This window comes from Pseudonaja textilis, chromosome 1, assembly GCF_049901715.1.
Source record: "Pseudonaja textilis isolate UNSWEBS1 chromosome 1, rPseTex1.2, whole genome shotgun sequence".
NCBI lineage: Eukaryota > Metazoa > Chordata > Lepidosauria > Squamata > Elapidae > Pseudonaja > Pseudonaja textilis.
Genome location: NC_141990.1, coordinates 250,741,453 through 250,762,347, shown reverse-complemented (window position 1 = coordinate 250,762,347; position 20,895 = coordinate 250,741,453). Strand labels below are relative to the sequence as shown.

The following is a 20,895-nucleotide window of genomic DNA, read 5'->3' as shown; positions in this document are numbered from 1 at the left end:
GATTATTATCTGAGATTCTGATAACAGGGGCACCTAGATTTATTAGGCTTTCCCCATAGGTGATCATAGCGCATTTTACTGGGAATATGCATTAGCATGTTTACTTAATTTATTGTGATCTTGACATTTGTTCAGCTATTCAGAAAGAAATATGCAGATTTACTTCCTATTTTGGTGCTACTCTGCTGCTAATAAAGTAAAGCTTTAATTCAGGGAGATACAATATTAGGAAGAAAGTTTCTATTTAATGTTTTCCCTGATTTGCTAGCTTTCTAAATCTAAAGAAGTTCTGCTATAGAGTTATCATTGGCACCAACGAAGGAGCACTGCTTTTTTTTGTGAGATAGGTATTGATGCAGTCCAAGAATGTGGGTATATTTTTGCCAGCTAAGAAGCTGAATATTCATTTTCAATCTCTGTAGATCATGGTTAAGTGGATGCAGTTGACTTGTGGAGTTCAGTTCTGCCCGAAATAAATGCATTATTACATTAGCTATCCTGTTTTGTTTCTCAGTTCTTCTTTCTCCAAAGATACCCGATAAGAAAATGCTCATCATTTCATTTGAGGCTTGTTAGGTCCTCTTTACATCTATTCTGAACCTACTTTCTTATAATATTAACCCACTGTTCTGTTCTCAAAGGCAATAAATAATTCCCCTTGTGAGACAATGCTTTCTAAACTGTTTTTCATAGGTCTTGTTTTCCAAGATGATTGCTATATTGGAAGCCCTGTCTTGAACTCTATTCATCAATGTCCTTGTTGAAGTGTGATGTCCAGGAACGGATACAATATTGAAATCAGGGGACAGAAGAGTGAAACAATAACTTCCCTCTTCAAGATAATGCCCACCACAAGATACCATTTACCATTTTTAGTAGTTGTGTAACATTGATTGCTCATGTTTAACTTGGTGTGAGCAAGAATATAGATCCTTGTCACAAATATTCCTGCCAAGTCAGGTCCCCGTCCCGGCCATCATTTTTTTCCTACTCAGTCAGGAAATTAAAACAATCATGGTAAATTAGAAGTTTTGTGGTTGCATCCTGATCCATTATTTATAAAATCCACTTCACACACCTATGGATGATATGTGTCTTCCTCAATCTCAGGTCATCTACTAGAGGCCTGGAAGTTTTAGAGTTCTGTACAGTATTTTAGCTGTTCTAACACTGCACTTTTCTGGATAGAGAGAGCATTTTCATTCCTAGGATCTGTTACAGTCCCATTAGCTACTTTCCATATCTTCTCTAATTCTTCCTTCAGGCCTGGTACTTCTCCAGCTTCTCATACTCTTTCTTCCTGAGATTGCTGTCATTTGGCACTGCTAAATCTATCCCACCTCTTTCTTCTGGTCCTTGTCCATATAATAATGTTTGCTTGATTGGCCAGTACCTGCCTGTTTCTAAGGCAGTCCCACAGAATTTTAGCCCGTCTGTCTGTCTGTTTGTCTGTCTTCTCTCTCTCTCTCCCCATGTCTCTCTCTGTCTCTATCTCTCTGTCTCTATCTGTCTCTCTGTCTCTGTCTGTCTGTCTCTCTCTGCGTGTGTCTCTTTGTCTGTCTCAAGTTCTCTCCCTCCCTCCTCTCTCTCTCTCCCCCTCTCTAATATTTTTACAGTATGTATTTATAGTCTGCTAATTAAAAGGTGTTTATAATTTGCCAATGACAAAGGCCTATTTGGGAAATGAAATATATACGTCTCTGTTGATTTGTGTATATATACACATTGGATCTGCGAGCAAACATGACAAGGGCATACAGAATTCACCTTTTCATCCACCCTTTGGAATCATTCTCTTCCAAAAATAAAATTTGCGAAGGATTGTATATACAGGCAAGAGGTTTGTGCATTTCTTTGCAAACCAAGCTACGATTACTTGAAGTCCAAAATCCCTCTTAAAATCAACTGATATTCAGCAGAACCCTTTTCATTCTTTAATTATTCCTTTTTCAACTGATGTTTTAGGAGTTAGAACTGATTAAGAGGAAGACCATTCATGACTATGGAAAACTGAGCTTGTTATACTTTGGAATATTGTTTTGGGTAAGAGAGGGCTGCACCAATTGCTGCAGCTTAAGAGTGGCAAAACTAATAAAACAAGCCATTTCTCAAATGGGTCAAAAGGAAAGCATCAGAATATGGAGTGGTGAATGGGAGTACTTACTGTACAAATTTGCTGAACAATGAATATTGACAACTGAAAAGAAATCTGCTCTCAACTTTCAAGTAGCAACATTTTGTTCATAAAGTCATTGTAAAGCCTAAAATTAATTAAATAAATAAATAATAGGATGACCTGGTAAATGGGCAACCTCTCATTCAGTGTGCCACTCCTGCTTTTCTCCCAAAAGAAGAAATGTGCCATGTGACGCCTTTGTGAGGGAGGGGATACGGGATTTGCTTTCTCATAATGTTTGAGGTTGCTTTCTGCAGTGGTCTACATACAACTGTGACTGCGGGTGGTGAAAAGTGCTGTGCTTGCTTGACTGTTTCAGGAGCTGGAGCCTTATTTACCTCTAACTAGCCAGGCTATACGGTTCTGCATCTCAGGAACTACCGTGTTGTTCTGGGTGAGCTCTTTTTGATTCATCACTCTAACATTACACTGATCACTTTTTAAGCTTGGATTTTTAGCATTCAAGAATGGCTCTCTTTGCTTTGGATCTCTTTCACTCATGCTTGCGGCTTCAAAGATTTCTAACTAACGGTTTCCAGTTTTATTTTCCTCTGCATGCAAAGTACACAATGAGTACAGAATATGTGGGCTAAGCACCTCCTCCCCACCCCTTTTTAAATAACACTTTCCTATTGTGTAATTATTGATGACACTTCCTTCATTTCACTTACCTGAAATGTGTTCAAACAGCCCTATACAGTTGCTACTATGCCTACACAACGACTTTCCAACTCTTGTTGGTGGATTATGTGATAGAATTGCATTGGTATGCTTTACATGAACATTCATGGCACATTTAAAATGAATAAAAATAAATAAATGTTACAGCTCTATTGGGACTAGAGTTCCATTGGGACTAGAGCTCCTATGAAGAACTGCATGCTTAATTCTTCTCTGAATAGAAAGGAGACGATAACAGAAATAAGTTTTTTTTACTTAAAAAAATAAAAGGAAAAACAAGCAATCTACTTCCATTATGGAAGCAGACATATGCACTGGAGAAGTATTCAGATAAAGTTTTCTTCCACTTACATTCTGCAATCTTGATAGAACCTTCTAAACATTTATTCACAATGTGCAGTTTGCATGAGACACTAATTTCTCTGTTTTCAAATCCTAAGTAGTCTTAATTTATGTGGTTATCTCAGATCTCTTTAATCATAGCGAGCATGATAGCTGTAATAGTTTACCGCCTTGCAGTCTATGCTGCTTTTGCCAGCATCATGGAGAACACAGAAACCCTGCAACCCATTCGAGGTTTGTTGACACCACAGCTGGCAACGTCAGTCACTGCATCATTCCTCAATTTTGTCATCATTATGATACTGAATTTCCTATATGAGAGGATAGCCATCTGGATCACAGATATGGGTAGGTATGTTGCATGATGGCTAAGCTTACACCAATATGTTTTCTCTGCTGCGTAGGTTGAAATCATCAGCACATGAAAATAGAACATGCATAACCTTTTCTGTCAGCCTGAAATTCTTTGGGGATCTTGCTTTATGTCAGATATCCCCACCCTTGCGTCCTATTAGCCTTACTTTCAGAGAATGATGGAATTTATAATCCGACTTATCTGGAGAACGGCAGTTTGAGGAAGGATATTTTATCCCTTATGACTTTGCTCCTAGATTATCTGACTTGCTTTCCAGTTATGTAATTGCTAATTCTTAGCTTGTACTATACCTTCCTAAGAGCTGTGGGGTCAACACTGTTAATAATTTTATCTGACTGCAAGTGGAGCTCTCAGGAGATTACTTGGGCAAAACTGTTTCTGTTTTCTCATGATTACAATATCTGCCTCTTGACAAAAGACAAGGAAATTCTTCATGAGATGCCTCTCAAATATTATTTTGCTTGAATAAGTGAGAGCTCCATTTATATTTATATTATGTATAAAATAAACATGATAACAAATATTTATTTCCAAAAATTGATTCAGTGCTAGTTAAATTACTCAGGAATGATAGCAACTTTGTTTTCTTGCTCTGTACATACCCTCTGTGGGCAAAAGATAGTTCATTTTTATTCATCAAGCAAATTATATGGCTACCCGATTCATACATGATGACTCTAAGTAGATTCATAGCTCTACCAATGCTCTCTTAGAGAAGTAAATGCGGTAATATTGAAATCTATTATCATATTCGTGAGAATATGCTTCATAAACTTTGATGCACTACATGATATAAAGAGAATTAAATCCTTGTTTATTTTATCTTGCAGAAATACCAAGAACCCACTATGAGTATGAAAACAGACTTACCATGAAGATGTTCCTCTTTCAGTTTGTCAACTACTACTCTTCATGCTTCTATGTAGCTTTTTTCAAAGGGAAATTTGTAGGATACCCTGGTTCTTATACATACATGTTCAATCGCTGGAGAAATGAAGAGGTATGTAATAACTTTTAAAATGAATTTTGAGAAAAAAATGACTATCCTTCTAAATATCTTGCTTTGAAGTATAGTACAAAGTTCCCCAAACTTTCTGGGTAGGTGGTCTGGAGCAGAGGTAGTATTCAGCAGGTTCTGACCAGTTCTGGAGAACCGGTAGTGGAAATTTTGAGTAGTTTGGAGAACTGGCAAATACCACCCCTGACAGGAGATTTTACAGTATCCTTCCCCTGCCATGCCCACCAAGCCACGTCCACAGAACCTGTAGTAAAAAAAATTGAATCCCACCACTGGTCTGGAGAGCAAAGAGAAAGAACGGGTGGTTTTTGGGAGGGAAAGGCATGTGCACATGAGCAAGCACCCATTAGTCATGCGAGTAGGGCCAAGAGTGCCTGTGACAGTCATGTGAATGGTGCTATGGGCGCCCATGACGCTCACATGAAAAGGCCCAAGTTCCTGTGATGCTCTTATGAGCGAGGCCCCAAGTGGGGAAGAAACTTAAAAGATAAAATAGGAAAAGTACAGTGAGGGCAGAAATGGAAAATTATCTATACAGGCAAGCAAATAGACAAGCAAATATAACATATATAATATATATGTTAATATATGTGTTATTGGTGTAGCATGCATACCCTCTCACCTGGCTCTATCATATTTATATGTCCTCATTTTTTTAAAAGAAGAATTGCCAAAATATTTATGTTTTGATGACTGCATACAATTAACTAGTGGTGAGGTTAAGGCACATTATGAATGCAGTAGCAAGTAGCATCCTTTGACATGAGTTGTGAAATCTCTCCACTGATAAGTCTTTCTGATTGATTGATTGATTGATTGATTTGAGTTCTATAGCCACCCGGGGTGGGATTCAACCGGTGTCACTACCGGTTCAGTGACTACATTTTGCCATGTGCACGAGTAAAAAACATTAAGCTGTACCGCTGGGACAGCTGAAAAGCGCTGTGCGCAGGTGCGCAGTGTTTGAAAAGCCTCTTTTTTCCTGCTTTTTCAACCTCAGCTGTGCTGCACAAAGCAGCTGAGGTTGAAAAAGCAGGAAATAAAGGACAGGTAAGAGCCCAGGCAGGCATGTGGGCCAAACAGCAGCAAACACAGAACTGGTTCGGTGTCTGCTACTCTTCAGAGCTACCGGTTCTATAGAGCTGGGCAGAACCGGTAGCATCCCACTGCTGTAGCCACCCATCTCGGCAACTGATTCTGGGTAGCTTACAATCCAGAAACATACACTACAATTTAAATCTTGTAAACATTTTGAAAGAATAAAAACAGTAAAAACCATTGAAACACTAAAAAAAAACACACTAAAACATCTAATTTGAGTACGTACAAAGCAAGACATCTGGCTGTTAGCAATATAGCCAGGATGCAGGGCCCTTGGTAGATGTAGCAATCCCAGGCTTGGGAGCATAACTAGGTCTTTAAAGCTTTATGGAAGATTAACAGCTAACATTTGACAGATAAACCATGGGGAATAGTTTTCTTCATGTCATTAAAAGAAGAAAGCAAGCTGCCAACACTCTTACTGGTTTTTGAAATAACTTCTGCCTTATATATCTCACCATTACTATTGAGGCATACCAACCTGCATTTTGTTTTATTTCTTTACCAGTGTGATCCTGCAGGATGCTTGATAGAATTGACAACCCAGCTCACCATCGTCATGGCTGGCAAACAGATCTGGGGTAATATTCAAGAAGCTATAGTCCCGTAAGTAATATCTTAATGCTGAGTTATTTGTATGTTTAAAAGAAAGTCAGTTCGTTAATTCAATATTTGATGAATCCTGCCATCTCCTTCAGCTTAAGTTTAATGAATCAGTATCAACGTAATCTTTACAGGTATCTTGACACTACTATATTATCAGGTTTTCAGATACAACCCTGCTGGTGTGCAGTACCTTCCCCCACCTCCACCCCAGACATTAAGAATAAAGCTGGCATATGCTTGAGGACAGGGAATGGATCAATTGACACAGCTCTGCTGTTCAGTTCTACTTACTGTAGAAGTAATCATGGGATTTAGACTGTAACTCTCTAATCAATATGAGAAATTGATACCGTAGTAATTTTTATACCAGATATATTAGGAAATACTTTCACAGGAAGGGTGCCAAGAATCGGATACAATTGAATGGGGAAAAAACCCTGAAAATATATGTGGTGTCAATTCATAGAATATCATTTTGCTTTAAAAAAAAAAAAAACCTACTACAACAGTGATTTATGTTTTTCCACTATTTAGCTGGATCTGTAATTGGTGGGGTCGTCGGAAGGCAAGGAGCCACCCAGAGAATTTATACAGTCGATGGGAGCAGGATCATGATTTACAGAGCTTTGGAGCATTGGGTCTCTTCTATGAATACCTTGAAATGGGTAAGCAGAAAAGACAATGACAAGTAGCACTGTGTAGTGCAGAGGTCCCCAATCTGTGGTGTGCGGTCCACTACAGGGCCAAGGGCTAAACACCACTGGACTGCGTGAGTGGCCGGCCGAACCGCATGCAGCCCGACTCATGCGAGCATCATTGCAATCACTCATGGCCCCCTCCTCTCACGCAAGCATTACTGCAAACATGGATGCTCATCTTCGTGTTTTAAAGAGTCAAAGATTCTAACGAAAATTAATACAGAGCTCGAGCTTTCAAAAAAACCATATACATTAAGAAATAATATTGGAGAAACATTACTTTGCTGTATGCCACCCAGAGTCACTTGTTGTAAGATGGGCGGCTATATAAGTTTGACATAAGATAGATAGAATGAAAGACAGATAGATAGATCCAAGACTCATAAAGCCAACTGGAAGGTACCTACATCTACTCATCTACAACGGGACAAAAGACTGTGAAGTTCTAGGAAGAAAGCTGAAGAATTTAGGAGATGAAATGGGGTTCATCCAATCAATTGAGAGACTTTGGAAAGGGAATTAACATTCCAAATGAATGTCTAGTTACCTGAGTGTTGTTCATGGAAGAGATTTGGTCTCTGGGAGAATAGTCTGCATAATCTGGATGATGAAGTGCTGGTACATTAATACAGATTAATAAAATAATAACATCAAATAAAAACCTGTGCACTGCAAGAGTGAGTAGGAGAATATCTATACTAGGTCTTATTTAAATTGCTCAATGAACAATCAGGACGCTGACTCATATATTTCACAGCTCTTTCATTAAAACTGCCACTGTGAAAATAAATAAGTTGAGTTTGAATTCTAATTACAGGGAGGCAAATACAGTTTTATAGGTATAAATGAAATCTGTTGAGATGAATCCTCATGCTTTGAAATACAGCAGTTCAAGGACGCAGTTTGTTCAAAAGGAAGAGGAGTGTTAAAAAGGAAATTGAATTTGCATTGTATTTTTGCCCGAACAAGTGTTTAAAAAAATATTGGATATGGCCATTGTATTGTGCCTTATTTGTAAGCTCTTTAGATGTTGAAAGCCGAAAGCAAAGCATCTAAAATATTTTCAAACTAGTCCATTAAAATATGCATTTTTTTAAAAAAAAAGAACCTTTCACAATAAAGAAAAATGTCCTTGTTAATGGAATATTATTTCTATAATGCCAAGATTGGCCACAAAGAGGCACTCAGAGTTAAGAAAACAGAAGTCTATATAATATATATATGTTTTTAGTGCAGGGCATCTTCAACATTTCTATTTGTTTGTGTAGCACGATGAATGGCTTCTAAGAGTACAAAATATCCTTTCTTAATCTGATGCTCTCCAAGTGTGTGGACTTCCAACAACAAAAGCTCAGGCTAGGAAATGAAGTCTAGACAGCTCAAAGATACTCACAGGAAACTAGAAACTGATGCAATGAGCAGGAGTTTTTAAATTCTGCCCTAAGAAATTTTACAATCTAATATAAGGAACCTTAATAAAGGGTGAATATGCATATATGACTGGAGAAACTGAACACGTTTCTCCTCATGTGATGGGTTTTGGCTTAGTGGTAAGAGATATCCTGGGTAATTATGCTAATGATGCTTTTCATCAAAAAGTTTTTTTCATACAACAAATTTTAAACTGCATTGAAATCAAATATAGTTTACCTATCTGAAGATGCTTTAGATAGAGAGTTGGATGGCACATAACAGAACACAGAGCCCACAACTTATGAAAACAAGCTATTCCATTGGTTGATTGCTGTAACCATTAGGAATTTCCTCTATCTTCTAGATTGCTTCTCTCCTTGGTTAGTTTCCATTCATTGTTTCATGACTTGCCTTTTGGTGTTTGGAAAATAGTTTGACCCCTTCATCTTTATGGGAGCACCATGAATATTGGAATGCTAATAGATTAGATAAATAAATCAAAATTTCAATGTATAGTATATAAGTTTGATGTTCCAATCAGATGTTCCAATTTTATTCACAAATAACTGTTGCTAATTTAACTTCATCTATTTTAATAAGAACACATATTTTCTGGAGCTTTGAGAAGTGGTTCAACATTTAACAGGATACTTTGAAGTTGAAATATTTTGATGAGGTCAGAACAATGAGTTCTGCTTTGAGATCAAAACATTTTGCACATCTCAAATAATTGCTTTTCACATAGTGAATATTTCTTGCACTTAAATTTATTGATTATTCATGAATATTTCTAATAGTATTAAATATATGATTCTCAAATATAAGTTTTCATGGGTTTCATTCAATTGTTTATCTGCTATTTTCTATCCATACAGTTATTCAGTTCGGATTTATTACTCTGTTTGTGGCCTCTTTTCCTTTGGCACCCCTGCTTGCTCTGATGAACAACATCTTGGAGATTAGAGTTGATTCTTGGAAACTTACCACTCAGTTTCGAAGGCCGGTGGCAGCCAAAGCTCATAGCATAGGAATTTGGCAAGAAATCTTAAATGGGATGGCTATTTTGTCTGTTGTTACAAATGTAAGTAAATGAAGCCAAACAATAGCCAAAATTAGTAATAAGAGAAAGCACTTGGAACAACTAGATCTTTAAAATAGGGTGCTTCCTTATTAATTTATTAATTTATTATTTTAATAATTCCTCATTGTAGTTCTAAAAAGTGATTAATCTTGAGATAAACAATCTGTGGGTTTTCTGATGCTACTGATCCAATATAAGACCTCCCTGAGAAAAGGCAAAATAGGGGTTGATGTCTGACATCCGGAAGGTCACAGGCAGCAATTCTTTGACTAATAAGCATATTCCAAAGAAAATACATTTCTGTACAGAAACAAATGTTTTTTGAGGTTTCCATCTAGATGAAATTAACTTCAACTGCACTTTATTTATTCGTGAATAAATCATATCTCATTATTTTTTTAGAACTGAAGTTCCAAGCCCTTGCTTCTGATTTTAATGACTCAGATCACACATTGATTAATTCAGTTTGTATCTACTTTTATGTTCAGCTAGATGCTCAGGGAAATAACAGAAGTAAAATAAACTTTCCAAATACTGAGACACAAAGTTAAAATTAATGCCAACACTGTTAGCAAACAAGAGTTATCTCTCCAACCGATCTGGTAAAAATCACTTGAGGAAGGAGCTCATCAATCTCCTACTCTTAATGTCCTTGAAGCTGGAAACAAGTTTTTGTGTTTTCTTAGGCTTTAAAATTAGATTAGATTTATTTCATGTTGTGAAGTTATTGTTTCTCTTCTGTTCCTGGTGTAATTACTTTAGGTCACTAATGGTAAGCATGGGTACATGTGGACAAAAAGCTGTTAAATCTTCAAAGCCAATAGTTGTGGCCAATTTGAGACATTAATGTAGATATGACATGCAGTATATCTAATTGTAAACCACTTTATCTTTTGTCACCCAGTAGTTAATCAGATAACATGCATAGAACATACAAAGATATATCTAAATTAACATAAATAACCAATTGTTTTTGCAGGCATTTATTGTAGCCTTCACATCTGATATGATTCCTCGATTGGTATACTATTATGCCTATTTTGCGGATCCTGATTTACCCATGTCTGGATACATTAATAATAGCCTTTCAGTATTCCAAATATCAGATTTTCCTGAAAAACACAAACCTGAACAGAATACAGGCAAATTTACCAGTTGCAGGTTAGTTGCAATTCTTCCATTTTATGCTTTATATTGATATGAATATAATAATAATTACACCTGTTGTAATATCAGTTGTGATTTTCTGATCTTTATACATGTATTATGTTGACACCTTTATGAACTGTCTAAGCCATCAGATGTGTGACAGTGGAGATTATTGCACACATGATGCATATATAGTAATTAATATAAGAAATATCAATTATGGGAATAGGGAAATGTAATTATTTGAATCTTTAATTAATTTAATTCAGTTGTAAAGTTAAGATACAACTTGTTCCATTTAATTATCTGAATTCATTTCAGATAATAGACATTAGTTTGATGACCACAGAGTTTAAACTTAGTTTACAAACCATGATTTATGTTTATTCTTGGCTTGAATTTGTAACTCATGTCAGTCTCCACAGCCAGAAGACAAATATTGATAAAAAGGTTATATCTCCTCAAGCTAATCTCTACAGTTTGTTGTTCTTCTTCCTCCAGAAGTCAAAACAACATATTTGCTCTCGTAAACTACAACAAAATACATAGAGTTGGTGTATACTGAATTAAGAAAATTATTACATATCTATCTATCTATCTATCTATCTATCTATCTACCTACCTACCTACCTATCTATCTATCTATCTATCTATGTTATTTATCATTGTTAATCATTATTTTTGACTATAACTATTATTCTTTCATTTTATGAGAGAAATACAACATTTTACCCATATATTTATTATAACATTCATTATATCATCATAAATCAATCTAATGATAATAATGATACATCCTTATGCTTTTATATATGAGAAAATTATTATATTTTAAAGACACCCTACCTTTAAAAATTAAATCATATTTTAAAAATCTATTACAAAATAATAACAACCCCTCCCTCCTAAAATTTAAACATTGCACACTGCAAGTCTGTTCTGCAGATATCCCACCTATCAGTAAAAAAAAAGCACACAACCATACAAATCAATCAAATCATACACATCAATTCTCTCTCTCTCTCTCTCTCTCTCTCTCTCTCTCTCTCTCCCCCTCCCTCTGCAAACAAGTTTACTGAACTGCCAGACTGATTCTAGCTTATACCATTAAGTGTAGTCAAAACAAAACTTCATTTTTTTCTAGTATAGTACAGAAAATGTAAGGAAATACATTCCCGATGCATTTTGCACTTTTTAATGGAACTATCTTGATTATTCTTCTATAATTTCAAGCTGCTCTAAGAAGAAATGCACATGAGATGGATGATTGTTGCACAGTGCATTTTTCCAGAGTCTAAGCAACGATAATTTATAGGTGTACTATTTTTAAGCATAGATATTCCCTTGTGGTCTCAGTTTCCTTTCTCTCCAGCATTCTTGTCCAACAGATGCCTCATTATGTGTGATAGAAGATAGCATTTCAATAATTATATGATTTTTTTTGGTGGTTTTTCCCAATGGATTTTAGTGTAACATGAAAGGGTTGCCGTGTTTATGAGTGTAGCTTTCTATGACCACCATCTCTATTTCTTTCCTGGTCATGCATTTGTCCTGTGCAATACATTTGATTGTCTTTTAGCAATTTTTTTTATTTTCAGTTTGTACTGTAGAGCCTACTACTAGTCTTGTATTCTATTGATCATTTATGCCACCCCATGTTTCATACTGTTTTATCCAGTTCACCTTATCCTCTCTCTTAATATCTGTAGTTTTTTCTCCCTGTAAATATATTTTCACATTTGGCGTTTGCTATGCCTGAACAAATGAGAAACATGAGTCAGATTTTGTACTGAAAAAACAAAACAATAAAATCGGGATCAAAAGTCCTCCTAACTGACAGCTTTATGTGAATGTAAATGCCACAACTATTGTAATCTTCTGTGTTTCAGGGTAGCCGCTCACCTTTAGATGTTTATATTCAACAGGTACAGGGATTATCGATATCCACCAGACCATGAGAAGCAGTACATGCATACAATGCAATTCTGGCACATCCTGGCTGCAAAAATGGCTTTTATAATTATTATGGAGGTAAAATGGTTTTTATAATTATTATTAAGTTCTTCTGTTCCTCTCCTAAAATCAATATGCTAGAGCAGGGCTATCAAACTTCCAACCCACGGCCTGGATGCATCACGTGGCCATTCCCACGCCTGGTTTAGCAAAGGGAAAAAAAAGTTCTGATATGTCACGTGATGCAGCCGTGACAACATGAGTTTGACATCCCTGTGCTAGAGTATCAATGCTGAGTTATAGTGAAAGGTATATATGTTATATACAGTGCATTCAGAAAGTATTCAGATCCCCTTCACTTTTGTCAATTTTGTTATGCTGCAGCCTGATTCTACAGTTGTTGAAATTCATTTTTTTCCTCATTAATCTACATTCAGTACTCCATAATGACAAAGTGAAAACATAATTTTAGAAATGTCTGCAAATTTATTAAAAAGAAAAAACTGAAATATCGCAGTGGCATAAGTATTCAGACCCTTTGAAACAACACATGAAAATTAGCTCTGGGGCCTTCCATTTCTCTTGATTGTTGTTGACATGTTTCTACACCTTGAGTAGAGTTGACCTGTGGTAAATTAAATTGACTGGATGTGATTTGAAAAGGTGCACACCTCTCTATAGAAAGCCTCACAGCTGACAGTGAGTACTGTAGCAGAGCAAAAGCCATGAGGTGAAAAGAATTGCCTGCAGAATTCAGAGATAAGATGATTGAAAGACACAGATCTGCGGAAGGCTACAAAAAAATTTCTGCTGCATTGAAGGTTTCTAAGAGCACAGTGGCCTCCATAATTCTCAAATGGAAGAAGTTTGGCTCAACCAGGACTCTTCCAAGAGCTGGTCACCTGGTCAAACTGAGCAATTGGGAGAGAAGAGCCTTAGTATGAGCAGTGACCCAGAACCCAATGATCAGTCTGACTGAGGTCTAGAGAACTTGTACAAAGATGGGACAGAATTCCAGAAGGACAACCATCACTGCAACCATCCACCGATCTGGGCTTTATGGAAGAGTGGCTATATGGAAGCCTCTCATCAGTGCAAAATACATGAAAGCCCAGGAGTTTGTAGAAAAAGCACCTGAAGGACTCTCAGACTGTGAGGAACAAACTCTAAGCGGGCTTTCATCTGTTTTTCACTGAGGAGAGGCTTCCATCTAGCCCAAGGTTCTTCAAACTTGGCAAGTTTAAAACTTGTGGAGTTCAACTCCCAGAATTCCTGAACTAACATGACTGGAGGAGGAATTCTGGGAGTTGAAGTCCACAAATCTTAAAGCTGTCAAGTTTGAAGACCCCTGATGTAGTCACTCTGCAATAAAGCCCAGATCAGTGGAAGGCTGCATTTGATAATATGTGAATTGAAATCTTGGTACAACTTGATCCTTAATTATGAAGTAATCAGTTACTTAAAACTGCCCAGTTATGAATGGGTAATTGTAAAACCTGGAAATTATAAGTCAATAAATTACAAAAGTAATATTTCATTTTTACTTCTTGTTCATTACTATTAACCACTTACTAATTATTGTTAAATTATATACTATTACTTTCTAAGCACCTACAAAAGCTAGGTCTGTACTGGATTTTGCAGCCTCCCAACTCCAAAAACACCCTGGTGGCTTAACAATATTTAAAATACTTAATTTAAGAAATAAGACTTCTTAACATCTTAAATAAAACATCTTAAATAAAATATAAAAACAAAATTCAATAGGCATCACAAAACCTCTTGAGAACAGAGCTACATTTTAAGAGAGTTTCAGAACACTTGAGTAGTGGCAGCCGTATATATCTTGGGTGTGGGATTTGGGTGTTGTTCCAGAGTGTTGTTGGGTGTTGTTTCAGAGGGGCTGCAACAAAAAGGGCACATTTCTTGGTCCCACAAGATGATCATGTTTAACAGAGGCGGCCTGGAATACACTCATGCTTCCCAGATATACCAGATAGAAAGAAATAACCGGAGTTAGGTGGTCCCTTAAAAAAATATGGCATTATTCCATGAAGGGATTTATAGGTGATTACCAGCATCCTGAATTGCAGCCAGAAGCTGACTGGTAACTAGTGCAACTTGTACACCATCAATGATGCATGAATCAAACAAGAACTTGCATGTGTATATGTATGAATAGTAAAAAAATAGTTAAATAAATAAATAGACAGTTTGGTTTAGTGGTTAAGGTACCAGACTAATAATGGGGAAGCTAGATTTCTAGTCCTGGAAGTCAACTAGATGACTTGGACCAGTCATTATATCTCAGCTTTAGGAAGCAGCATGACAAACCATTTCCAAAAAATGTTGCATGCATAAACCCACACACATACTAATATATATACTGTATAAATGTTGTATGCGCACGCGCGCGCACACACACACACACACACACACACATGCATACTACAAAATATTTCAGGCGCTTGGTAAATAATATATTTGAAATGAAACTTGTGACAAAAAGTTACATTTGGATTATTTTTGCATAGGCTTCTAACTATCTAACCATGCAATTTACGGGCTATCATAGTGTTTTTCATTAGTGGAGGCAGTAAGGGAAAAGGACAAAGGAAACAAAATATGCATGATTATGTTTGAATGCAAATACATAAAGGCAGAATTTGCATGATGACATCACTGTATATGTCATTTTGGCACCCACAATTCTATGCCTCCTTTGTTCTGACTTCTCTCATCAGTTGGTCAAAATGTTAAAGTCACCAAACATGTGAACTCTTTTAGAGTCCTCCATTAATATATGAAACAGGTAAATCTATAAACAGCTACCATGTATGCACTTACAGATGCATTGTTCTGGAAGCTCATGGGTTCTCCACAATCTTTTTTCTTTTATTCATGATTATTTTACTACATAAAGATTGGTATTTAGACAACTAAATTTGCTCTTAGCATATGTAACATGGCATTTTATTGTTACATTGAACTTGGACCTCAAAACTTGTATCTTCTATTTTGTGAGTGAAGATCTCTGTAAGAAGTGCTTTTAAATGAGAGAGTCCATTTAAGTTTTACTGATTCAAGGTAAATTGCAATGGCAGTATGAACTTTTCTTTTATAAATCACTGTACCACATTCAACCAATTCACTGGTACATTAAAATTGGTGCATTAAAATTGGCAATGGCAAAAGCATGAATATTTGTTTCATGTTAGAGAGGTGCTAAACTTCACTTTTCCAAGCGCACATTGCAAACATTCAAAACAATGATGGAGAAGTGACGCCATGTTTCCATAACCTCTTTTTATGTGTTTTTCTCTTTTGTGTTTTCTTCCAGCATGTTGTTTTCATTGTAAAATTTTTTGTGGCCTGGATGATTCCAGATGTCCCATCTGAGGTGAAGGCCAAAATAAAACGTGAGAAGTACTTAACACAAAGAATCTTACATGAGTACGAACTCAATAAATTGAAACAGAAGTTATGTGAAGGTAGGACCTGTGCCAGCATGGAAAAGGAAGTTCTAGCTAGTGAAGGAATAGTGGAGTTATCAGAAGCCATGGAACTCTAAGAGTGACACTTTGCCTGGAATCCCAGCCTGTGAAAGTTTGTTGTCCAGAATATCCAATGAGCTCTATCCATAGTATGCCTTGAAAATTTTCTGGTATTTGTAACCAATCTACTTCCTAAAAATATTTAGGAAGGAGACAATACGGTTTGACTGTTGGGCAGTCAACAGATCCTTTTCCCCCTTTATTTGGGCTCTTTAACTTTGAAAGGCTTCAGTTTAAGGCATGGCATTCTCTCTTCCACTGCCTTGACTTTGTGTGATTATGCTTTCTTTGAAATACTATTATCTTAAGTGTTTTTGTGATGAATAGTTCCCAGATTTCTGTGCTATAAGCAGGAATTCAAAGTCATAAACTGCCAAGACTGAAAAGGACTTTCCCTCATTAGGTTTGGAGAGTTGCCAAGAAAGAGACAAAATTCTTCCAACCCGGATTTTTATGAATGCATGTATAAATCAAATGATAAGGCCAAGAGTCTGATGTGAGGTCTTCCACTTATTGCATGGTGCTATAGATGGAAAGGAAATTGTGTTATTTTATCAATGTCTTGGGATTTTAAAGAACATCACATATTATGGTTGCCCTTACTCATTTTAATATACCTCTTCCTAAATTTAAAGTCATAATCAGCCTATTAATAATCATTAGCTTTGAGAATTGAGACGATTTAGCAAAGCAAGTACATATATATTAGAGAAGCTTTTTGGGAAAGTTTCTTCCAAGAGATAGATAAAACATAATGTTAGAAAATCAGACGCCTTGCTCAGTATTAAAGAAGTACTATTCTGTAATTCTCTCCTTTCCCATAGGAGCTATTGTGTTCTTTTTAAGCTTTGGTCTTCATTAAGTATTCAAGCATTTAATACTTGGAAAATCTTACACATATCATGAATACATTTCTGTTGCACGACTATGCACCTTTAAATGCCTTTTTGAGATGGACAATCTATTTGCCTGCTTTTAAAGGCTCACATAATTACATTATAGATTATTTTTCAATAGGGTACAATTAGAATTTGATTACCTTCTAAATCAAAACTTAAAACTAAAATTAATGTGAAATTTAGCTGGAGATTATTTGATAAAAACCCAAACCACTGAATTGATATGATTTTTGTCCACTAATATGCTATTTTAACATAATTAAATATTAAAATAGCATATTTTTAGATACCTAAAGAAGGGCTATCAGCAAAGCCATTTCTTGTGACTCTGCCTTAAAAGTTGATCTGTTTCTTTGTAAAGAGTATGTATCCTTAGTAATTAATGAATGAAAAGTTATGCACATTGTTGTAGTCAGAGTCCCAATTCTAAGAAATCATGATTGTTTAAATATTGTAAAGGAACGTATCCTTAGAAGGGTATGTTAAACAACTTTGCCGATTTATTGTCTTATTTATCAGTTTTATGTGTCTTATGTATGTGAAAATAATTATAAGCCTTTTACGTTTGGTTTCCTTGTTTTGTTATATACTTTTAAAGAATTGCAACTATTTTTGTAAATTCACTACAATTTTATAGCCAAATCTATTTTGCCATTGCTTATTGCTATTATTGCCAGTGCCTTGTGTATTTTCACTTAAGTAACAAAGAATGGATGTGAAAATGTTAGTTCTCTTAATCATATAGCATAATGTGATGTACAAATCAGTTCACAGGTATCACATGGATAACAGCTTTTATATTCAATCATGCCGATCAGTAACTTATCCAGACAGGAGCAAGTTTTGCAAACTTCCAGTCGAGTTAATTCTTTATAATGCAATTGAATTGTAATCAAAGGTGTATAAACATTACTGGATTTGTCAGTCAAAATGAAGCATGTTGGACATCATATTTCATCATGATGAAGTATTTGTATTAGTCAGCTGTTAAATATTGGAAATGACAGTCCGCATGTGAATCAGAATTTCTATTTCTGATAGTAAAATATACCTTCAAAATACTAAATGGAAAATATTTAATCAATGAAAATGTTCTTTTTGATTAATAAACATAGCATTATTCCCAGTTTTATGCATACAGTGCTGCATAAATCCAAAAATGACTATGCACAATGATACTGGATGTCATTTAATTTTCTTCACTCAAGTTTTTCTGAATCGAATCATTTTATAGGTTTTGAATAATATTAACATAGCTTCAGAGCAATATATTTGGATTTCAAAACAGATTTCAAAATTGGTATCAATATATTGCAGAATCTTCCATCTTTTTTCATATGCAAATACATAAAATCTTTGGCTTATGCTATAACTTGTTTGTTCAGGATAACCAGTTGCCTAAGATTGGATGTCAGTAATCATCATCCTCTCATCCAGTATCTTATTTATGCATAGGTCATTGAATCAGTGCATAACTTACAGTGTTGGATGTATGTTTGGGAAAATAGTATGACAATAATTATTGTCTTTTGAATTGTATCGAGAACTAACCTTACCATCTTTCACAGATTTTGAATCAAATTTTTATCATCCTTAAACAGCCTTGTTTTTGTGATTATTTATGATTAGTTTAATGTACTAAAGAATACCATTTTAATGCAAATATATATATATGCATGGATAAGATAAAAATACGTAATGTGAATTTCAGTTTGCCAAAGAATGCATTGCAATCACCAAATGTCTATATATGTAGCCATGAACTTACCCACTTTATAACTGAACATCGCTGCTTCTTTCTTTATAAAAGTTCTTATAAAACAAAATGGACAATATGCACTATTTGTATCAATGCCATATCTAAATCCTTGTCATAATACTTTATGGAGCAAACAGTACATTTAACACTATCCTAGTTTCATGAATTATTAAAAACTCTCTTTGTATTTCAGGTGTGAAACGTTTGTAGGATTTGTTTGACTTTTTAATGTGCCATTCTAAACATTTTGTATTACTCTGAGTTTTTTTAAAGGAATGAGATGCAAAGAGGAAGAATGAAATAGTATGTGGTTGTGTCATATTCCACCATATGTTGTTATTTCACAAGTTCAGATCATTTTCACAGAAGCAGACTCTTATTGTTTCTCTGTCCAGGGTCACTGAAAGCAGGGGAATGGGTAAACAATGTTTAAAATAAATTTATTCTGAAAATGTTTATTGCATGGCTTGCTGTTACTGTTTGAGTCATAAGTGTGTACCAAAGCCAGAGCAGTATCTATATAGTGCACCACGTTTTTGAACAATTATTTCCTTGGCTCATTTGGGAAAAAAAGTAATTGGTTTTTAATTTGTACATAAGTGCTATGACTTTATTCCTTGAATCTATACATTATTGTCTATAATAAGTCCCATTATGTTCACTGATAGTCGCTTTCTTGTGTGTATGGAATTGCAACTAGAGGCATCTCTTCCAGAATTCTGGACTACAGAAGTCAGCTATATGCTGATTCAATGAGTAGCATGAATTTGCCAAAAATTAAAAGAATGAAAAGAGTAAGGTGCCAGTTTTAGGGCTACCAGAGCCAGGTTGCAAAAATTCAATTGATTGAATTATCTTAGCACCAGAATTCAACTTGCTTATATCTTTCTGCTTCCTTCTAGTGTCACCCATATTTATGTAGCCTTAAACATGCATTCATAGTACACTTTTGTCAGTGTCTTTTTACCAGTTAAATACTTTTTATCATCTACTAGCACAATTTTAGTGTAGATTGTGGTAGACAAATTTCCTGCCTCCATCTTGTGTTTGTTGTTAATGCATACTGTCCCATGGCTCATACACCATACTGTGCAAATACCATTTTATGATAGGTTGAAAATATCTCAATTTTGTTCTGCAAAGTTAACTTTCAAGTACTGCTTTGCTGTCCTCTAATGATCAGTCAGTTTTTTTGTGGCTCAGATTTGATATCCTATCCAAACTGCATTGAGCTCATTCCACATTTAAGCAGAATACATATGGATATTCTTTAGTGCACGTTGGACCTAATCTTGACCCAGTCATGAATAATACACATACATCTTTTGTAAATCCATGTATCTCTTAAAACAATTGCTATTTCTCAGAAAAACGCTACATTTCACAATTCTTAAGTGTGGGTAAATTTCAGGTAAAATCCACGTAAAGTTAAAGATACCACCACATATTTCATATTAATGTGGTATGTTTCTTTCCTTGAATAAATAATATACAGGACATGATATATAGATTCCAGATATATTTGCTTTTTAGCTAAAGAGATTGCTTTCATATAAATCTTCTAATATATACATAAGTTGTTATCATGATAAGATCTGCAATACAGCCTGTGGAATTTCTTGCTAACAATGGGATTCAAAATGTAACTCAGTTATCGATAAGTTTTTTGCGGGGTAGGGAGGATTTGCCATTTCTCCCAGTGGCAAATAAGTTCAGATTATTCTGTGGCAGTGAGAAACTAAATCTATAGTTTTTGCTATTATAGCTCTGCGGCAACTTTAGAAAGGGCTTTAGCACGGTACCCAGAGCTGAATGTTGTGCACTGCAGTCATGTTCTAAATAGGTAGGTGTATTTTAAATGTTAATCTTTGCAAAAACGTCCTTACGATGATCCTTCTAGGTAATGAAGAACTAGAGATAACTAAGATCAGGGCCCTTGCAGGGGAGGTAAACATCAAAATGGCAGCTGCTATTGTCCAGAGCCCTGCCCAACTCAATGTGTGTAATACATGTAGTTGCAGCTATCATCCCAACTTTTGATGGACTCCTGCCTATGATTCAGTAATCCTTTTCCCTGTTCCTAGTTGTG

At 35.5% G+C, this 20,895-nt stretch overlaps 1 protein-coding gene across 14 annotated transcripts in view; it reads left to right on the top strand.

The window, feature by feature from the left end:
* ANO5 (anoctamin 5) overlaps positions 1 to 19,264 on the top strand; it is a 71,183-nt gene extending 51,919 nt beyond the window's left edge. For 6 of the 14 annotated variants that reach the window (XM_087921254.1, XM_087921248.1, XM_087921251.1 and 3 more), the window contains 10 exons: positions 1,966 to 2,043; positions 2,496 to 2,570; positions 3,325 to 3,547; positions 4,406 to 4,575; positions 6,203 to 6,300; positions 6,835 to 6,965; positions 9,287 to 9,492; positions 10,472 to 10,653; positions 12,567 to 12,672; positions 15,935 to 19,264. In XM_087921254.1, the coding sequence (XP_087777380.1) occupies positions 1,966 to 2,043; positions 2,496 to 2,570; positions 3,325 to 3,547; positions 4,406 to 4,575; positions 6,203 to 6,300; positions 6,835 to 6,965; positions 9,287 to 9,492; positions 10,472 to 10,653; positions 12,567 to 12,672; positions 15,935 to 16,165 (1,500 nt within the window). In that variant the 3' untranslated portion in view covers positions 16,166 to 19,264. The remainder of the gene's footprint in view (positions 1 to 1,965; positions 2,044 to 2,495; positions 2,571 to 3,324; positions 3,548 to 4,405; positions 4,576 to 6,202; positions 6,301 to 6,834; positions 6,966 to 9,286; positions 9,493 to 10,471; positions 10,654 to 12,566; positions 12,673 to 15,934) is intronic. The other 8 variants (XM_087921257.1, XM_026706410.2, XM_087921256.1 and 5 more) reach the window with 3 other exon arrangements.
* The last annotated feature ends 1,631 nt before the right edge of the window (positions 19,265 to 20,895 follow it).